Here is a 22569-nt window from a genome sequence, read left to right on the forward strand (position 1 = left end):
AAACATTTTAATGCATTCTTCTTCTAACACTTTGGCACAATTTTCCTTCCCATTATACTCACGAAAGAAATTAAAAAGATGAAGCGTATAAGGTAAACTCAAGTCCATTTTTTGTAGTTTTCTTTTATAAACTAAACTAGTGATAAAACAAGAAACAAAAAGATTCGATTGCAAGATCTAAAGATATACCTTCAAGCACTAACCTCCCCGGCAACAGCACCAGAAAAGAGCTTGATGTCTACTACGCAACCTTCTTCTTGTAGACGTTGTTGGGCCTCCAAGTGCAGAGGTTTGTAGAACAGTAGAAAATTTCCCTCAAGTGGATGACCTAAGGTTTATCAATCCGTGGGAGGCGTAGGATGAAGATGGTCTCTCTCAAACAACCCTGCAACCAAATAACAAAGAGTCTCTTGTGTCCCCAAGACACCCAATACAATGGTAAATTGTATAGGTGCACTAGTTCGGCGAAGAGATGGTGATACAAGTGCAATATGGATGGTAGATATAGGTTTTTGTAATCTGAAAATATAAAAACAGCAAGGTAACTAATGATAAAAGTGAGCACAAACGGTATTGCAATGCTAGGAAACAAGGCGTAGGGTTCATACTTTCACTAGTGCAAGTTCTCTCAGCAATAATAACATAATTGGATCATATAACTATCCCTCAACATGCAACAAAGAGTCACTCCAAAGTCACTAATAGCGGAGAACAAACGAAGAGATTATGGTAGGGTACGAAACCACCTCAAAGTTATTCTTTCGGATCGATCTATTAAAGAGTTCGTACTAGAATAATACCTTAAGACACATATCAACCAAAACCCTAATGTCACCTAGATACTCCAATGTCACCTCAAGTATCCGTGGGCATGATTATACGATATGCATCACAAAATCTCAGATTCATCTATTCAAACCAACACAAAGTACTTCAAAGAGTGCCCCAAAGTTTCTACCGGAGAGTCAAGACGAAAACGTGTGCCAACCCCTATGCATAGGTTCATGGGCGGAACCCGCAAGTTGATCACCAAAACATACATCAAGTGAATCAATAGAATACCCCATTGTCACCACGGGTATCCCACGCAAGACATACATCAAGTGTTCTCAAATTCTTACAGACTCAATCCGATAAGATAACTTCAAAGGGAAAACTCAATCCATTATAAGAGAGTAGAGGGGGAGAAACATCATAAGATCCAACTATAATAGCAAAGCTTGCGATACATCAAGATCGTAACACCTCAAGAGCACGAGAGAGAGAGAGAGATCAAACACATAGCTACTGGTACATACCCTCAGCCCCGAGGGTGAACTACTCCCTCCTCGTCATGGAGAGCGCCGGGATGATGAAGATGGCCACCGGTGAGGGTTCCCCCCTCCGGCAGGGTGCCAGAACAGGGTCCCGATTGGTTTTTGGTGGCTACAGAGACTTGCGGCGGCGGAACTCCCGATCTATTCTGTTCCCCGATGGTTTTAGGGTATATTGATATATATAGGCGAAAGAAGTCGGTCAGGGGAGCCACGAGGGGCCCATGAGGGTGGAGGGCGCGCCCAGGGGGGTGGGCGCGCCCCCCTGCCTCGTGCCTTCCTCGTTGCTTCCCTTACGTATACTCCAAGTCTTCTGGATTGCTTCCGTTCCAAAAGTAACTTTCCCGAAGGTTTCATTCCGTTTGGACTCCCTTTGATATTCCTTTTCTGCGAAACACTGAAACAAGGAGACAAACAGAAACTGGCACTGGGCTATGGGTTAATAAGTTAGTCCCAAAACTAATATAAAAGTGTATATAAATCCCATTAAACATCCAAGATGGATAATATAATAGCATGAATACTTCATAAATTATAGATATGTTGGAGACGTATCAAGGCTCGCGGCAGGTATCGTTATTTTCTGACCTTCACAGATGATTTGAGCAGATATGGGTATATCTACTTGATGAAACATAAGTCTGAAACATTTGACAAGTTCAAAGAATTTCAGAGTGAAGTGGAAAATCATCGTAACAAGAAAATGAAGTTTCTATGATCTGATCGCGGAGACGAATATTTGAGTTACGAGTTTGGTATTCAATTAAAACAATGTGGAATAGTTTCACAAATTCATGCCACCTGGAACACCGCAGCATAATGGTGTGTCAGAACGTCATAACCGTACTTTATTGGATATAGTGCAATCTATGATGTCTCTTACCGATTTACCACTATCGTTTTGGGGTTATGCATTAGAGACAACTACATTCACGTTAAATAGGGCACCATCTAAATCCTTTGAGATGACACCGTATGAGCTATGGTTTGGCAAGAGAACCTAAGTTGTCGTTTCTTAAAGTTTGGGGTTGCGATGCTTATATGAAAAAGTTTCATCTTGATAATCTCAAACCCAAGTCGGTGAAGTGCGTCTTCATAGGATACCCAAAAGTAACTGTTGGGTACACCTTCTATCACAGATCCGAAGGCAAGATATTCATTGCTAAGAATGGATCATTTCTAGAGAAGGAGTTTCTTTCGAAAGAAGTGAGTGGGAGGAAAGTAGAACATGATGAGGTAATTGTACCTTCTCTCGAATAGGAAAATAGTTCATCACAGAAATCAGTTCCAGTGATGCCTACACCAATTAGTGAGGAAGATTAATGATGATGAAACTTCAGATAAAGTTACTACCGAACCTCGTAGGTCAACCAGAGTACGGTCCGCACCAGAGTGGTACGATAATCCTGTTCTGGAGGTCATGTTACTTGACCATGACGAACCTACGAACTATGAGGAAGCGATGATGAGCCCAGATACCGCAAAATGGTTTAAGGCCATGAAATCTGAGATGGGATCCATGTATGAGAACAAAGTATGGACTTTGGTTGACTTGCCCGATGATCGGCAAGCCATTGAGAATAAATGGATCTTCAAGAGGAAGATGGACGCTGATAGTAGTGTTACTATCTACAAAGCTCTAATTGTCGCAAAAAGGTTTTCGACAAGTTCAAGGTGTTGACTACGATGAGATTTTCTCACTTGTAGCGATGCTCAAGTCTGTCTGAATCATGTTAGCAATTGCCACATTTGATGAAATCTGGCAAATGGATGTCAAAATTGCATTCCTTTATGAATTTCTTAAAGAAGAGTTGTATATGATACAACAAGAAGGTTTTGTCAATCCTAAAGGTGCTAACAAAGTGTGCAAGCTCCAGTGATCCATCTATGGACTGGTGCAAGCATCTCGGAGTTGGAATATACGCTTTGATGAGTTGATCAAAGCATATAGTTTTATACAGACTTGCGGTGAAGCCTGTATTTACAAGAAAGTGAGTGGGAGCACTACAACCTTTCTGATAAGTATATGTGAATGGCATATTGTTGATCAGAAATGATGTAGAATTTTCTGGAAAGCACAAAGCAGTGTTTGAAAGGAGTTTTTCAAAGAAAGACCTCGGTGAAGCTACTTACATATTGAGCATCAAGATCTATAGAGATAGATCAAGACGCTTGATAAGTTTTTTCAGTGAGTACATACCTTGACAAGTTTTTGAAGTAGTTCAAAATGGAACAGTCAAACAAGGAGTTGTTGACTGTATTGCAAGGTGTGAAGTTGAGTAAGACTCAAAGCCCGACCACGGCAGAAGATAGAGAGAGAATGAAAGTCATTCCCTATGCCTCGGCCATAGGTTCTAACAAATATGCCATGCTGTGTACCAGACCTATTTTATACCCTGCCCTGAGTTTGGCAAGGGAGTAGAATAGTGATCTAGGAGTAGATAACTCAACATTGTTCAAAATTATCTTTAGAGGACTAAGGAAATATTTCTCGGTTATGGAGGTGACAAAGAGTTCGTCGTAAATAGTTACGTCGATGCAAGCTTTGACACCGATATAGATGACTCTGAGTCTCGATCAGGATACATATTGAAAGTGGGAGCATTTAGCTAGAGTAGCTCAGTGCAGAGCATTGTAGACATAGAAATTTGCAAAATACATACGGATCTGAATGTGGCAGACCCATTGACTAAACCTCTCTCACAAGCCAAACATGATCACACCTTAGTACTCTTTGGGTGTTAATCACATGGCGATGTGAACTAGATTATTGACTCTAGTAAACCATTTGGGTATTGGTCACATGGCGATGTGAACTATAGAGCGTTATATCACATGACGATGTGAACTATTGGTGTTAAATTACATGGCGATGTGAACTATATTATTGACTCTAGTGCAAGTGGGAGACTGAAGGAAATATGCCCTAGAGGCAATAATAAAGTTGTTATTTATATTTCCTTATATCATGATAAATGTTTATTATTCTTGCTAGAATTGTATAAACCGGAAACTTAGTACATGTATGAATACATAGACAAACAGAGTGTCACTAATATGCCTCTACTTGACTAGCTCGTTGAATCAAAGATGGTTATGTTTCCTAACCATAGACATGAGTTGTCATTTGATTAACGAGATCACATCATTAGAGAATAATGTGATTGACTTGAGCCATTCCGTTAGCTTAGCATTTGATCGTTTGACATCTTGCTATTGCTTTCTTCATGACTTATACATGTTCCTATGACTATGAGATTATGCAACTCTTGAATACCGGAGGAACACTTTGTGTGCTACCAAACGTCACAACGTAACTGGGTGATTATAAAGATGCTCTACAGGTGTCTCCGATGGTGTTTGCTGAGTTGGCATAGATCGAGATTAGGATTTGTCACTCCGATTGTCGGAGAGGTATCTCTGGGCCCTCTCGATAATGCACATCACTATAAGCCTTGCAAGCAATGTGACTAATGAGTTAGTTGCGGGATGATGCATTACGGAACGAGTAAAGAGACTTGCCGGTAACGAGATTGAACTAGGTATTAAGATACCGACGATCGAATCTCGGGCGAGTAACATATCGATGACAAAGGGAACAACGTATGTTGTTATGCGGTTCGACCGATAAAGATCTTCGTAGGATATGTAGGAGCCAACATGGGCATCCTGGTTCCGCTATTGGTTATTGACCAGAGAGGTGTCTCGGTCATGTCTACATAGTTCTCGAACCCGTAGGGTCCGCACGCTTAACGTTCGTTGACGATATAGTATTATATGAGTTATGTATGTTGATGACCGAATGTTGTTCGGAGTCCCGGATGAGATCACGGACATGACAAGGAACTCCGGAATGGTCTGGAAGTAAAGAAGTATATATGTGATAGTAGTGTTTGATCTCCGGAAGGGTTCCGGAATTCATCGGAAGGAGTTCCGGATGTCTCCCGAAATGTTTGGGTACGAGAACACTTTATTTGGGCCAAATGGGAAAGCCCACGAGGCTTAGGGAAAGTGCAAAAGGAGGTTTTGCGGAGACCAGAGGCTAGACGCCAGGAACCCTGGCGTCTAGGGGGTAGACGCCGGGAACCCTGGCGTCGCCCTGGAGTCCCAGAAGGACTCTTGCCTTTCGGGCAAAACCGACTTTGAGGAGGCTTTTACTCCAAGTTTCGACCCCAGGGCTCAACATATAAATAGAGGGGCAGGGCTAGCACCAAAGACTCATCAAGAAACACCAAGCCGTGTGCTGGCAACCCCGTCCCCTCTAGTTTATCCTCCGTCATAGTTTTCGTAGTGCTTAGGCGAAGCCCTACGGAGATTGTTCTTCACCAACACCGTCACCACGCCGTCGTGCTGCCGGAACTCATCTACTACTTCGCCCCTCTTGCTGGATCAAGAAGGCGGGGACGTCATCGAGCTGAACGTGTGCTGAACGCGGAGGTGCCGTACGTTCGGTACTTGATCGGGACGGGTCGTGAAGGTGTGCGACTACATCAACCGCGTTGATAAACGCTTCCGCTTACGGTCTACGAGAGTACGTAGACAACACTCTCCCCTCTCGTTGCTATGCATCACCGTGATCTTGCGTGTGCATAGGAATTTTATTGAAATTACTACGTTCCCCAACAGTGGCATCAGAGCCAGGTCTATGCGTAGATGTTATATGCACGAGTAGAACACAAGTGAGTTGTGGGCGATAATAGTCACACTGCTTACCAGCATGTCATACTTTGATTCGGCGGTATTGTTGGATGAAGCGGCCCGGACCGACATTACGCGTACGCATACGCGAGACTGGTTCTACCGATGTGCTTCGCACACAAGTGGCTGGCGGGTGTTAGTTTCTCCAACTTTAGTTGAATCGAGTGTGACTACGCCTGGTCCTTGTTGAAGGTTAAAACATCACATACTTGACGAAAAATCGTTGTGGTTTTGATGCGTAGGTAAGAACGGTTCTTGCTCAGCCCGTAGCAGCCATGTAAAACTTGCAACAACAAAGTAGAGGACGTCTAACTTGTTTTTGCAGGGCATGTTGTGATCTGATATGGTCAAGACATGATGCTAAATTTTATTGTATGAGATGATCATGCTTTGTAACAGAGTTATCGGCAACTGGCAGGAGCCATATGGTTGTCGCTTTATTGTATGAAATGCAATCGCCATGTAATTGCTTTACTTTATCACTAAGCGGTAGCGATAGTCGTAGAAGCAATAGTTGGCGAGATGACAACGATGCTTCGATGGAGATCAAGGTGTCAAGCCGGTGAGGATGGTGATCATGACGGTGCTTTGGAGATGGAGATCAATGGCACAAGATGATGATGGCCATATCATATCACTTATATTGATTGCATGTGATGTTTATCCTTTATGCATCTTATTTTGCTTAGTTCGGCGGTAGCATTATTAGATGATCTCTCACTAGATTTCATGGTATAAGTGTTCTCCCTGCGTATGCACCGTTGCGACGGTTCTTCGTGCTGAGACACCACGTGATGATCGGGTGTGATAAGCTCTACGTTCACATACAACGGGTGCAAGCCAGTTTTGCACACGCAGAATACTTGAGTTAAACTTGACGAGCCTAGCATATGCAGATATGGCCTCGGAACACTGGAGAGCAAAAGCTCGAGCGTGAATCATATAGTAGATATGATCAACATAGTGATATCACCATTGAAAACTACTCCATCTCACGGGATGATCGGACATGGTTTAGTTGATTTGGATCACGTGATCATTTAGATGACTAGAGGGATGTCTATCTAAGTGGGAGTTCTTAAGTAATATGATTAATTGAACTTTAATTTATCATGAACTTAGTCCTGGTAGTATTAGCATATCTATGTTGTAGATCAATAGCTCGCGATGTAGCTCCCCATTTATTTTTATATGTTCCTAGAGAAATATAAGTTGAAATATGATAGTAGCAATGATGCGCACTTGGTACGTGATCTGAGGATTTTCCTCATTGCTGCACAGAAAAATTATGTCCGTGATGCATCGCTAGGTGACAGAACTATTGCAGGAGCAGATGCAGACGTTATGAACATTTTGACAAGCTCGGTATGATGACTACTTGATAGTTTAGTGCACCATGCTTTACGGCTTAGAGCCGGGACTTCAAAAAGGTTTTGAACGCCACGGAGCATATAAGATGTTCCAAGAGATGAAATTGGTACTTCATACTCATGCCCGTGTCAAGAGGTATGAGACCTCTAACAGTACTTTTCCTACAAGATGGAGGAGAATAGCTCAACCAGTGAGCATGTGCTCAGATTGTCTAAGTACAACAATCGCTTGAATCAAGTGGGAGTTAATCTTCCAGATAAAATAGTGATTGACAGAGTTCTCTAGTCACTATCACCAAGTTACTAGAACTTCGTGATGAACTATAATATGCAAGGGATAACGTAAACGATTCCCGAGCTCTTCGTGATGCTGAAATCGACGAAGGTAGAAATCAAGAAAAGCATCAAATGTTGATGGTTGACAAGACCACTAGTTTCAAGTAAAAGGGCAAGGGAAAGAAAGGGAACTTCAAGAAGAATGGCAAGCAAGTTGCCACTCCCATGAAGAAGCCCAAAGCTAGACCCAAGCCTGAAACTGAGTGCTTCTACTACAAAGGAAATGGTCACTCGAAGCGGAACTGCCCCAAATACTTGGCGGATAAGAAGGATGGCAAATTGAACAAAAGTATATATGATATACATGTTATTGATGTGTACTTTACTAGTGTTCATAGTAGCCCCTGGGTATTTGATACTGGTTCAGTTGCTATGATTAGTAACTCAAAACAGGAGTTACAAAATGAACAAAGACTAGTTGAGGGCAAGGTGACGATGTGTGTTGGAAGAGATTCCAAGGTTGATAAGATCACCATCGCACACTCCCTTTACCTTCGGGAATAGTGTTGAACCTAAAATAAATGTTATTTGGTGTTTGCGTTGAGCATAATATGATTGGATCATGTTTATTGCAATATGGTTATTCATTTAAGTCAAAGAATAATTGTTATTCTATTTACATGAATAAAACCTTCTGTGGTCATACACCCAAGGTGAATGGTTTATTGAATCTCGATTGTAGTGATACACATATTCATAATGTTGATGCCAAAAGATGCAAAGTTGATAATGATAGTGCAACTTATTTGTGGCACTGCCGTTTAGGTCATATTGGTGTAAAGCGCATGAAGAAACTCCATGCTGATGGGTTTTTGGAATCACTTGATTATGAATCACTTGATGCTTGTGTACCATGCCTGATGGGTAAGATGACTAAGACTCCGTTCTCCGGAACAATGGAGCGAACAACTGACTTATTGGAAATAATACATACTGATATATGCGGTCCGATAAGTGTTGAGGCTCGCGGCGGGTATCGTTATTTTCTGACCTTCACAGATGATTTGAGAAGATATGGGTATATCTACTTGATGAAACATAAGTCTGAAACATTTGAAAAGTTCAAAGAATTTCAGATTGAAGTGGAAAATCATCGTAACAAGAAAATAAAGTTTCTATGATCTGATCGCGGAGACGAATATTTGAGTTACGAGTTTGGTCTTCAATTAAAACAATGTGGAATAGTTTCACAAATTCATGCCACCTGGAACACCACAGCATAATGCTGTGTCCGAACCTCATAACCGTACTTTATTGGATATAGTGCAATCTATGATGTCTCTTACCGATTTACCACTATCGTTTTGGGGTTATGCATTAGAGACAACTGCATTCACGTTAAATAGGGCACCATCTAAATCCTTTGAGACGACACCGTATGAACTATGGTTTGGCAAGAAACCTAAGTTGTCGTTTCTTAAAGTTTGGGGTTGCGATGCTTATATGAAAAAGTTTCATCTTGATAAGCTCAAACCCAAGTTGGAGAAGTGCGTCTTCATAGGATACCCAAAAGTAACTGTTGGGTACACCTTCTATCACAGATCCGAAGGCAAGATATTCGTTGCTAAGAATGGATCCTTTCTAGAGAAGGAGTTTCTCTCGAAAGAAGTGAGTGGGAGGAAAGTAGAACTTGATGAGGTAATTGTACCTTCTCCCGAATTGGAAAATAGTTCAACACAGAAATCAGTTCCAGTGATGCCTACACCAATTAGTGAGGAAGATTAATGATGATGAAACTTCAGATAAAGTTACTACCGAACCTCGTAGGTCAACCAGAGTACGGTCCGCACCAGAGTGGTACGGTAATCCTGTTCTGGAGGTCATGTTACTTGACCATGACGAACCTATGAACTATGAGGAAGTGATGATGAGCCCAGATTCCGCAAAATGGTTTAAGGCCATGAAATCTGAGATGGGATCCATGTATGAGAACAAAGTATGGACTTTGGTTGACTTGCCCGATGATCGGCAAGCCATTGAGAATAAATGGATCTTCAAGAGGAAGATGTACGCTGATAGTAGTGTTACTATCTACAAAGCTCTAATTGTCGCAAAAAGGTTTTCGACAAGTACAAGGTGTTTACTACGATGAGATTTTCTCACTCGTAGCGATGCCTAAGTCTGTCCGAATCATGTTAGCAATTGCCACATTTGATGAAATCTGGCAAATGGATGTCAAAATTGCATTCCTTTATGGATTTCTTAAAGAAGAGTTGTATATGATACAACAAGAAGGTTTTGTCAATCCTAAAGGTGCTAACAAAGTGTGCAAGCTCCAGTGATCCATCTATGGACTGGTGCAAGCATCTCGGAGTTGGAATATACGCTTTGATGAGTTGATCAAAGCATATAGTTTTATACAGACTTGCGGCAAAGCCTGTATTTACAAGAAAGTGAGTGGGAGCACTACAGCCTTTCTGATAAGTATATGTGAATGACATATTGTTGATCAGGAATGATGTAGAATTTTCTGGAAAGCATAAAGGAGTGTTTGAAAGGAGTTTTTCAAAGAAAGACCTCGGTGAAGCTACATACATACTGAGCATCAAGATCTATAGAGATAGATCGAGACGCTTGATAAGTTTTTTCAATGAGTACATACCTTAACAAGTTTTTGAAGTAGTTCAAAATGGAACAGTCAAACAAGGAGTTGTTGACTGTATTGCAACGTGTGAAGTTGAGTAAGACTCAAAGCCCGACCACGGTAGAAGATAGAGAGAGAATGAAAGTCATTCCCTATGCCTCAGCCATAGGTTCTAAAAAGTATGCCATGTTGTGTACCAGACCTATTGTATACCCTGCCCTGAGTTTGGCAAGGGAGTACAATAGTGATCTAGGAGTAGATCACTGGACATTGGTCAAAATTATCCTTAGAGGACTAAGGAAATATTTCTCGGTTATGGAGGTGATAAAGAGTTCGTCGTAAAGAGTTACATCGATGCAAGTTTTGACACCGATCTAGATGACTCTGAGTCTCGATCTGGATACATATTGAAAGTGGGAGCATTTAGCTAGAGTAGCTCAGTGCAGAGCATTGTAGACATAGAAATTTGCAAAATACATACGGATCTGAATGTGGCAGACCCATTGACTAAACCTCTCTCACAAGCAAAACATGATCACACCTTAGTACTCTTTGGGTGTTAATCACATGGCGATGTGAACTAGATTATTGACTCTAATAAACCATTTGGGTATTGGTCACATGGCGATGTGAACTACAGAGTGTTGTATCACATGACGATGTGAAATATTGGTGTTAAATCACATGGCGATGTGAACTAGATTATTGACTCTAGTGCAAGTGGGAGACTGAAGGAAATATGCCCTATAGGCAATAATAAAGTTGTTATTTATATTTCCTTATATCATGATAAATGTTTATTATTCTTTCTAGAATTGTATTAACCGGAAACTTAGTACATGTGTGAATACATAGACAAACAGAGTGTCACTAGTATGTCTCTACTTGACTAGCTCGTTGAATCAAAGATGGTTATGTTTCCTAACCATAGACATGAGTTGTCATTTGATTAACGGGCTCACATCATTAGAGAATGATGTGATTGACTTGACCCGTTCCGTTAGCTTAGCATTTGATCGTTTAATATGTTGCTATTGCTTTCTTCATGACTTATACATTTTCCTATGACTATGAGATTATGCAACTCCCGAATACCGGAGGAACACTTTGTGTGCTGCCAAACGTCACAACGTAACTGGGTGATTATAAAGGTGCTCTACAGGTGTCTCCGATGGTGTTTGTTGAGTTGGCATAGATCAAGATTAGGATTTGTCACTCCGATTGTCGGAGAGGTATCTCTGGGCCCTCTCGGTAATGCACATCACTATAAGCCTTGCAAGCAATGTGACTAATGAGTTAGTTGCGGGATGATGCATTACGGAACGAGTAAAGAGACTTGCCGGTAACGAGATTGAACTAGGTATTGAAATACCGACGATCGAATCTCGGGCAAGTAACATACCGATGACAAAGGGAACAACGTATGTTGTTATGCGGTTCGACCGATAAAGATCTTCATAGAATATGTATGAGCCAATATGGGCATCCAGATTCCGCTATTGGTTATTGATCAGAGAGGTGTCTCGGTCATGTCTACATAGTTCTCAAACCCGTAGGGTCCGCACGCTTAACGTTCGTTGCCGATATAGTATTATATGAGTTATGTATGTTGGTGACCGAATGTTGTTCGGAGTCCCGGATGAGATCACGGACATGACAAGGAACTCCGGAATGGTCCGGAGGTAAAGATTGATATATGTGATAGTAGTGTTTGATCTTCGGAAGGGTTCTGGAATTCACCAGAAGGAGTTCCGGATGTCTCCCGAAATGTTTGGGTACGAGAACACTTTATTTGGGCCAAAGGGGGAAGCCCACGAGGCTTTTGGAAAGTGCGAAAGGAAGTTTTGCGGAGACCAGAGGCTAGACGCCAGGAACCCTGGTGTCTAGGGGCTAGACGCCGGGAACCCTGGCAACTAGCCCTGGAGTCCGAGAAGGACTCTTGCCTTTCGGGCAAAACCGACTTTGAGGAGGATTTTACTCCAAGTTTCGACCCTAGGGCTCAACATATAAATAGAGGGGCAGGGCTAGCACCAAAGACACATCAAGAAACACCAAGCCGTGTGCCGGCAACCCAGTCCCCTCTAGTTTATCCTCCGTCATAGTTTTCGTAGTGCTTAAGCGAAGCCCTGCGGAGATTGTTCTTCACCAACACCGTCACCATGCCGTCGTGCTGCCGGAACTCATCTACTACTTCACCCCTCTTGCTGGATCAAGAAGGCGAGGACGTCATCGAGCTGAACGTGTGCTGAACGCGGAGGTGCCGTACGTTCGGTACTTGATCGGGACGGATCGTGAAGGTGTACGACTACATCAACTGCGTTGATAAACGCTTCCGCTTACGGTCTACGAGGGTACGTAGACAACACTCTCCCCTCTCGTTGCTATGCATCACCATGATCTTGTGTGTGCGTAGGAATTTTTTTGAAATTACTACGTTCCCCAACACATGGAAGCCATTTTCTTGGTACGACAACTTATGGAGAGATATAGGGAGCAAAAGAAGGACTTGCATATGGTGTTCATTGACTTGGAGAAGGCCTATGATAAGATACCACGGAATGTCATGTGGTGGGCCTTGGAGAAACACAAAGTCCCAGCAAAGTACATTACCGTAATCAAGGACATGTACGATAATGTTGTGACAAGTGTTCGAACAAGTGATGTCGACACTGATGACTTCCTGATTAAGATAGGACTGCATCAGGGGTCAGCTTTGAGCCCTTATCTTTTTGCATTGGTGATGGATGAGGTCACAAGGGATATACAAGGAAATATCCCATGGTGTATGCTCTTTGTGGATGATGTGGTGCTAGTTGACGATAGTCGGACGGGGGTAAATAGGAAGTTAGAGTTATGGAGACAAACCTTGGAATCGAAACGGTTTAGGCTTAGTAGAACTAAAACCGAGTACATGATGTGCCGTTTCAATACTACTAGGTGTGAGGAGGAGGAGGAGGAGGTTAGCCTTGATGGCTAGGTGGTTCCCCAGAAGGACACCTTTCGGTATTTGGGGTCAATGCTGCAGGGGGATGGGGGTATTGATGAAGATGTGAACCATCGAATTAAAGCCGGATGGATGAAGTGGCGCCAAGCTTCTGGCATTCTCTGTGACAAGAGAGTGCCACAAAAGCTAAAAGGCAAGTTCTACAGGACGGCGGTTCGACCCGCAATGTTGTATGGCGCTGAGTGTTGGCCGACTAAAAGGCGACATGTTCAACAGTTAGGTGTGGCGGAGATGCGTATGTTGAGATGGATGTGTGGCCACACGAGGAAGGATCGAGTCCGGAATGACGATATACGAGATAGAGTTGGGGTAGCACCAATTGAAGAGAAGCTTGTCCAACATCGTCTGAGATGGTTTGGGCATATTCAGCGCAGGCCTCCAGAAGCTCCAGTGCATAGCGGACGGCTAAAGCGTGCAGAGAATGTCAAGAGAGGGCGGGGTAGACCGAATTTGACACGGGAGGAGTCCGTTAAGAGAGACCTGAAGGATTGGAGTATCACCAAAGAGCTAGCTATGGACAGGGGTGCGTGGAAGCTTGCTATCCATGTGTGAGAGCCATGAGTTGGTTGCGAGATCTTATGGGTTTCACCTCTAGCCTACCCCAACTTGTTTGGGACTAAAGGCTTTGTTGTTGTTGTTGTTAGACATGAACCAGATGATTGCCCTTTCTATAGCTGAATTGTATATACATAAATTTTTTATTTTGTATGCTCATATATCATGTTATGTGGTAATTACAAATGTATCATGAACAATGACATAGATCAGTGATAGAGAAGTATGCATTTTCAGGTAGCTGATGTAACACATGCTCTACAACAACCAGCTGGGAAAAAGGTAAACTCACCTATTTCCAATATGCCTCTCTTGGTTTAGGGTAATTGTCCTCGCAGACATTTTTGCTCAACCTTAAGCAAATTATTCTTTTCTTTCTTTTTCCCTTTGACGGAGTCATGGAGATTTGTGAATAACATGATGTTTAAATGTTGCCAATAGTTTACGTGGAAACTTGTGGCAGTTGACCAAATTTTACTTATGTGCCTCCTTGAATGTGAAATTTGCATGCGAACTTGCTCCCTCATGTCTTCAAAAAGATGACATTTTAGATGTCTACACGGTGTTCATAACGTAATTTTGCCACTAAATTTCTACTAGTATTGCTTAAATTTAATAAAAAAATGTTGTGAAAGTATTTTCTGATACCAATCCGTAAATATGATTTTTCACATGTCCAATCGATCATATGTAAAAACTTCTCAAAATAAAATGATGGTGAAAGTTTTAAAAGTTTGATGAAAACTATGTCCCAGACGTCATACTTATATGGACTGGGAAGAATTATATGATACGAGGCAATGTTCCAACCTGATCCGTCCCTGTATATTTCTGCAACCATGATCCATGGCCAAACCTCGAAAACCATGCATGGTGTGATGATATCTAAGAAATTCAGACTTTTTGATTATTTATATTTTGGTTCTTCCGTATAGCCATGTCCTAAGATGGTGTGACCAACTACTAAAACATTGATGACCTGATTAATTAAACCTCTTCCAAACCAACTGTCTCTTGAGGATTTCAATTGTGCTCAACCGGGCATTGATTCTGTTTTGTAAGCTTGATGGTGGCGGGGTTGCAAGTGGGGGCTTACAAGAACTCATACCATGCATTTGCAAGGACTGCTGTTGCAGTTGGCGTTGATGGTATTTTCATGGAGGTAGGTCGATGAAGCTGCTATCATGCTGTTTTTTGCTCCTTGTACCTTTCATTTTTGTTATGATGATCCATAGAAACACAACAATATTTGTAAGATCATTTTCACAATCCTATGACAGGTACATGATGACCCCCTGAATTCCCCGTGTGACGGGCCAACTCAATGGGTAACCTCTCCTTCACTGTTGAGACATTTTCAACCATGATGTGTGATGATATGCTGCTCACTTATTACTGTTGTGCACATACATTTGTTCGTAGCCATTGCGCAATTTGGAGGAGCTGTTGGAGGAATTGGTTGCGATCGCTGTAAGTTCGACACCCTTGCTTGGGTATGTATAGTGAGGCCAAACCTCTCCCTAAGCACTCACCATTTTTCTTTTTCTCTTTGTGCAAAGCGGGTCACTAAAGGAAAGTACCCGCTCAAGATCGACTTAACTCCATTCAAGGAATGATTTGGCAGTGGATAGATAGCAAGAGGAACCCCTGTCGCAGCCAATATGGTCGTGTCATTTACCGTTGGCTTAGCTTTGTTGGATTGCGTGCATGTGTTAGTTTCTTTCCAAGCGTAGTGTAGCATAGCAGCCACAGATTGCTGTTTTGAATCACTCTTGTCACAAGAGTCGTCGATCCGAAAGCAGCCACAGAAACTAACTTCTCCAAATTTAGTTAGGATCTTTTTTTAATCCACAAACTATATTCAAATCCATAAACTTTTCTCAAATGAAATCCAAAGACTTGTCAAACTTTACTATTTTTTATTCAAACTTTCTTCAAATCTGTGAACTTTTTTGCTGCGCCTCCGCCGCCTCCTTCACGAAGCACAGGCGGCATGAATCGCGGCTGAGCCAAGACGCCCAGTCAATTAAATCATGAGCGGGATCATTAAGAGGCAAATTTGACAATTTTGACCTGGAATCAAAATAAATTCACAAAATGAACTGGGTGCGAAACTATTTCACACCCCTGACCCTTTTGTGTAGCGCCCGCCACGCCGGCGCCACACCCTACGGTGCAGCGCCTAGCTCCGGGGCGTTGCACCTCTGTCCACCGTGGCAGCCCATGGGCCCGCACCCAGCAGTGCAACGCCGCCGAGCTAGGCGCCGCACATGTAATGTGCAGCGCCTAGCAGCTAGGCGCTACACATGTAATGTGCAGCTAGCGGCTAGGCGCTGCACTGTGACTTATCTGCAACCGCGCCAGCCCTCTCCTCCCCCACCCACCCCATTGCCAGTTACAGAACAAACAGGGCGGCGGCCCTCTCCACTCGCCCTCTCAATCCCCTCTCCCAAATCCTTCCGATCCGACGATTTGGTCCGTGCATTTCTTCACCAATCCATCGTAGAAGGTACTCTCCTCCGATCCCCTTCTTTCTATCCATAGAAAATATTATATTTTGAAGATTTGGGGAACCCTTGTTTGAATCTTGCATGTATTAGATTTAGGGAACTTTTGTTTGAATCTTGCATATATTAGATTTGGGGAACCCTTGTTAGATTAAAATGTGGTTTGGATAGATAGGTTGACATGTTATTTATATAGTTTGGATATATAGATTGACATGTTATTTCTATGGAAAAGTTATTTGTATGAAGTAGGCCTAGTTTAGTTTATTTGTACTGAAATTATACTCGTATTGAGAAAAATGCTTTGGATACATATGCTTTGAATCTTGCATGTAGTAGGCCTACTTTAGTTTTTTTGAATTGAAAAGATAATCGTGTTGACAAGAATGCTTTGTTGAAATTGTTAGGATGGTTTGGCTTCTCGATGATCATTGGGACAAACAACACCGGTCGTACGCTATGTCGGTGCAGCAGCGGGTAATACTGAAAGTGGCCGGTGTTATGAATTTCGTATTTTTTCAAACACAAATGCCCCATATGTAATGTTATGATTTGTTTGTTTGTAGGAGCTTGCACCTCTGAAGCTTCGGTCTCACGGGATCAGCCTTGGAGGGATGCGCTATGATGAGCCGTACACACCGTATGTAAGGGAGGCATGACTTCTCCCTTTCATTCAGTTGGTCGGCCGGTCGACGCCACCCAACAATGCTGCAGCACTCACCGCGCTTATTGATCATTGGAGGCCGGAGACACACACTTTCCATCTTCGGACCGGGGAGATGACCGTGACGCTGCAGGATATTGCTATGATCACCGGTCTTCCTATCGATGGCAATCCTTTATGTATGAACACCGATTCTGATGGGTGGCGCGCGCAGATGCAAGCCCTTATCGGTATGGTTCCTCCGGAGCCTCGGAAACCAGAAGCAGAAGATAAGAAGAAGGAAAGAGTCGCAGCGGGCGCTACTTTCACGTGGATATCATCGAACTTCTGTCATTGCCTTGATAATGCTAATGAGGACATGGTGAAGACATATGCTCGTGTCTACATGTGGTACGTGATATCCAGGACAATGTTTGCTGATGGCACAGGCAAGAATGCTCCATGGATGTGGCTGAAGGCGTTGACCGTCTTCGATAGCAAATGGAGTTGGGGTTCGGCGACACTAGCTTACTTGTATCGACAGGTATGAAGTTGTTTCCTTTTCACTTCATTGATACATTATCAATGCGCTCTTGCAGCAAATTCCTTGATTCCGATCCGATATGACACAAATTTCCCTTTCAGCGGGTAACACCTTCGTCCTCAAAAGATGCAGAAACCACTCCTAGTTGTCATTGTTTTCCACCTCAACCAAAGCAAATGCCAATGGCAACACCCGGTTATTGGCATCACTTGCTATCGCAACCAACAAGGTGTCCTTGTATTGTCCGGTCAAGAACGTGCCATCAATTGCGATGACCGGCCTACAATGTTCGAAAGCCCTCACACATTGCTCGAACGCCCAAAAAGCACGGCCAAGTACTCTGACTTTCCTTCCTTCATGAACCGTTGTTTGGTGCCCATGAGGCTCGACCACATGAACCATGCCCGGGTTTGTCGCGGCCATGGCTAACAACAACCTAGGGATTCGGTTGTATGCTTCCTCCCATGTACCATACAACATCTTAAATGTGGCTTGCTTTGCCTTCCATGCCTTGCCGTATTTCACCTTGTAATGAAAGATGGCTTTCACAAGGTTGTTGGACGCTCATTATTGGAAGTGTGGATATTGAGTTGGAGAGCCTGTAAGCGATGAACTCGGACGTGAGTTGTTTGTGGTCTTCGGACACAATCTTGCCATCCACCCTTTTGCCTTGGCACATGTGAGTTGGCACACAACTCACTACATGCCAAGTAGGACCTCCTTTCCATGGTCTTGCACGCACAATCCACGGACAACCGCCACGGCGTCTTGCCACTCCTTGTTGGACCTCCTTTCCACGACCTCTACCACCACCACGGCCTCTTGTAAGTCCAAGTTGGACCTCCTTTTCATCTTCACATGCACATGCAACCGTGTAGCGCACATTGACGTCCGAGTGCACCACCTCGTGTGGACGATAATGCGTAACCGAGTAGTTGTCGAGCCACATCTTCAAATCCAACAAGCTGTCGAACTTAGAACCTTTAGCAATCCGGTTCTTGTCGTCTACCAAATCACGGTGAAAGCTTGGCCTAACCCCAAGAGGTACACATTGGCCACCATCTACCACGGCTTCATCCGCGAGACTAACATCCTTGAACAATGTAGTCCGATGATCCCGACCAAATACCTTCTCGAAAGCTTCGGCCTCCTTCACCGTGAACCCCTCCGCATCAACTTGTTCATCAGGACCATCGTCATCCGAGTCCGATGCATATGCACGGGAAAAAGGGATGGAATGGTCCATTGTCTCTTGCAAATGATATTTGTCGAGATCGCCCACATTGTTGTCATGGAGATCAACTTCATTGTCATCGTCCGCATACTCATCATTGTCCTCTTGCAAAGATTCATCTTGGTTGTTTCTATACGGGCTCAATGTTGGCCTCACTTCTTGGGTCAAAAGAGGTTCAACAATTTCATCTCGCTTCAAGGGTGGGGGGCTACTAGCAACCAAAGGGGAGGGGTTCCGGTTCAAGTCCAAATGCAAACTTGAATCAACCTTCTTCGTTGCAAATAACTCAAGAGCCTTGCCTAGTGATTCGGCCACCGTCTCCTTGTATGCAACCCAACGTTGCTCCGAGTTGACACGCATTGTCTTCCAACGGATGTGCATTCCAAAACCAACATTATGCCTTCCCTCCAACTCAATGATATCACTAGGGTCCATCCAATTCAAATCTTTCCTAACTTGTTGCAAGAGCTCCGCATAGCTAGGACTACTATCAAACACCATGTCAAACTCATCCGGGTCCGGTTCTTTATTGCCTTTCAAAAAGGCGTCTTTGTCCCCATGATGAACAAACACACATGTTCTTCCCATCCCTATAAGCATTCAAAGAACACAAGGTAACATTGCTTCCATGAGTACTAATCCATGGATTAACACGGAATACAAAACCTAATATATATATGAAACAACCCTAACCCTAACCATAACCCTAACCCTAACCCTAACCATAACCATAACCCTAGCCCTAAACCTAACCCTAGCACTAACATAAGAACACCCATAAGAATAACCCTAGCATACTAACAAAGCCTAATCATAGAAATTGGCAAACAAACATCTCACATCTCCATGCAAATCTCTAGATCCAAACAAAACTAGGGTTTCCCCAAACTAGCAACAAATGAGCAATGGGAGAACTTTACTTGGATCAAAACAAGGGGATCGGAGATTATTACCTTGAGGGAGGGTTTGACTTCGAAATCCACGGACAAATTCTTCAAATTTGCAAGATTTGGAAGAAGACTTGAGAGGGGGAGAGAGGGGGAGAGGGGGCAAAGCTCGGGGAGAGAGTGAGAGAGTGTGTGGTGGGGGGGGTGGGTGGGGGAGGGGGCCCAGCCAAGTGGCTGGATAAGTCACAGTGCAGCGCCTAGCTCGGAGGCGTTGCACTGCTGGGTGCGGGCTGCCACGATGGACAGAGGTGCAACGCCCCGGAGCTAGGCGCTGCACCGTAGGGTGTGGCGCCGGCGTGACGGGCGCTACACAAAAGGGTCAGGGGTGTGAAATTATTTCACACCCAGTTCATTTTGTGAATTTATTTCGTTTCGAGGTCAAAATTGTTAAATTTGCCTCATTAAGAGCGTTTGGTTGAACTATGTACAACACACATAAATTCAGTCGCAAAGATGCTCGCTATACTAGACCAGCCAATCAGGTTGCACGGCAAAATCTAGATGAGACAACAAACACTGGGTCTGGATCGCAGCACCACGCAAAAGGAAATGATTTAAAGTTTCACTCTTCCTGATTTCAAGTCGATTCAGCCGAGGATATTATTTTCCACCAAGCAAAAAACTAAGGTTCAGCTCCCACATGGGCCTGGGGTTTTTTGGGTTTCAAGACACAAATCACAGAACCGGATGGGCATATAGAAGGTACATTGCGAATCTACGGCGTCAACCCGCTGGAGCTACTTGTCCTCAGTGATGAGCAGCTGCTTCCTCCTTGGGCTTGGTCATCTGGACAGCCAAAAAAAGAAGCATGCAACTGTAAGAAGATGGTTCGATGGTAACAAGGGAAAAGAATTGCAAACATCTTTGATTTAGACACCGATTCAGTGTACAGAAAAGCATATCTACATCATAATGCAGCAGAGACAGGAAAAGATAACCAACTTACGCTAAGCAGTTCAATGGATCTGCTAAACGTAAACAAGATAGGGGGCGCGAAAACGAGATGAACATTATTATCATCTCTAACAACAAGCCTGCTATGAAGATAGAACATTGCTACACGTACGAGAAATGAACAGAGGGGAGCAGCATCGTTGGATTACTGGTCGTATGAAAATCGGATCCTAGACTGTCGTACGTGACACAATTTCAATGAAGACAAGTGTTTTCCTTAATGACGGCTGAAGCAGAACACAAGATGTTATGATTCAGCAGCGATACCAAGATATTTGACAAGTATGGTTTCATTTATACAAGTCGAATTGTTTTATATCAAGTGTGCTCAAAATGCCGCCGAGCAAGGCATAGAAACAAAAGTCCCTAAATCTATAGAGATCATTGATAGACGCCCCAGCGAGCAATCAGGCAAGATGTAAATTACTTGAATACAACAAACGCGCCATGAGTGATACAACCTCCTACCAAAATGTCATGTATTTAGGAATGGGGGGAGTACAAATTAAGCAGTGGCATGTTGCAACTATGCATCAGGCTCAACTGTCAGATAACAGCAGAAGAATTCACATGACAGCAAGCAGGTAGGATCATGAAGCAGGCGGAGGTGGGATTTCCCTTTACATGTGGACCTAACAGAAGATGCTAACAAGTCCTCAGAACCACTCCATGATGCTACTACATATCATTAATTAAAACTAACAGTACATGCTAATAAGTCATCAGAGTTAGTGCATGATAGGGATGCTATATGACCCTATCAACAAACAAATCGTCCAACCAGGCCAATACAGTTATAGGAAAAGGAATAATTACCCAGCCAAGAGACAAAGAGTAATTGCTAGGGGGTGGAATAGAGCTGGTAGGAACTACTTGCGGTAGTGGCCACCCACATGACAAGACGGCCCAGGCCAAGCGCGGCGACACAGACCAAACAAGAAGAATGAATAATCAACCAGCAAATCAGCTACTTCCTCCGTTCCTAAATACAAGTCTTTTTAGACATTTCAACCCCAACCCCATCTCCGAAGGCAACAATAGATGCTAATAATCTCAGATTCGCTCCAGCCTTTAGGACCAAAGAGGCTCCTAACCCTAGCAACCACCGGGGGGCACCAACCCACATCCGACGCTACCAAAATCGCATCGATCGCGCGGCGGTACCAGAGACAAAGGAAGGGGGTCGGGGGATCCGGGCGGCGTCACCATACCTTGAGGATGCCGAGCTTGACGGAGCCGTAGACGACGCCGATGCCGACGGCGGAGACCCTGGCGACCTGCAAATCGCGAGGGGGGGAACAAGAGGCGGGTCAGTCAGTCAGTCAGCCAGCCAGATCTGATCCGCGGACGAATCGGGGGGAGGGAGGGGCGCGAGGGTCGGAGTGCTTACGAGGGCGAGGGTGCTCTTGCCGGAGTAGGGTCCCGGGGTGAACGGCATGGCTGCGGCGGCGACGGCGGGATCGGAGACGACGACGAGGGTTTGGTTGGCGCTGCGACGGCGGGGTCGAGTGCTCCTCTTCTCTCTCTCTCTCTCTCTTTCGTGGGTGAGAAGGCGACCAGAGGGATGATAAAGGGGGGTGGGATCCAGGTGGGCCGGGCCTGTACCGTCGGCCCGCGGCGACGATGGGCAGGTGGGGCCCGCGTGGCAGTGGCTGGGGGTTCTTCTTGTGCTCCAAGAAGAAGAGTTTCTTCGGTCTTGGAATCCTGGTTTTTTTCTTCTTAACTAGTGTTTGCAAGTTTGTTTTCTTTTCTTTCTTTTTTTTGCTAAGAATCTACATAAACAACAGGGGAATTTACGATTTCCAACCGTTTTCTAGTTATTTTTCGCAGCATCGCCCTTCTCTCGTGTGCAGCTCGCTCGCTTGCCCTAGTTTTGCCGG

General features: G+C 43.9%; 1 protein-coding gene and 1 long non-coding RNA gene across 2 annotated transcripts in view; one reads left to right on the forward strand and one right to left on the reverse strand.

Moving 5' to 3' along the window:
* Positions 1-14975, forward strand: part of LOC120974803 (uncharacterized) — a 40822-nt gene extending 25847 nt beyond the window's left edge. Inside the window, exons 3-4 of the long non-coding RNA XR_012203683.1 lie at positions 14098-14142; positions 14923-14975. This is a non-coding gene — a long non-coding RNA (uncharacterized lncRNA). The remainder of the gene's footprint in view (positions 1-14097; positions 14143-14922) is intronic.
* Positions 14976-20285: 5310 nt separating this feature from the next.
* On the reverse strand, positions 20286-22260 carry LOC120974817 (uncharacterized). Its single transcript, XM_040401267.3, has 3 exons — positions 22080-22260; positions 21901-21966; positions 20286-20521 (listed from the first exon to the last, which is right to left on the reverse strand). The coding sequence occupies exons 1-3, from the start codon at positions 22125-22127 to the stop codon at positions 20483-20485; spliced, it is 153 nt and encodes a 50-aa protein (XP_040257201.1). The 5' UTR covers positions 22128-22260; the 3' UTR covers positions 20286-20482.
* Positions 22261-22569: the final 309 nt, after the last annotated feature.

Source organism: Aegilops tauschii, chromosome 2 (assembly GCF_002575655.3).
Source record: "Aegilops tauschii subsp. strangulata cultivar AL8/78 chromosome 2, Aet v6.0, whole genome shotgun sequence".
Taxonomy (NCBI): domain Eukaryota; kingdom Viridiplantae; phylum Streptophyta; class Magnoliopsida; order Poales; family Poaceae; genus Aegilops; species Aegilops tauschii.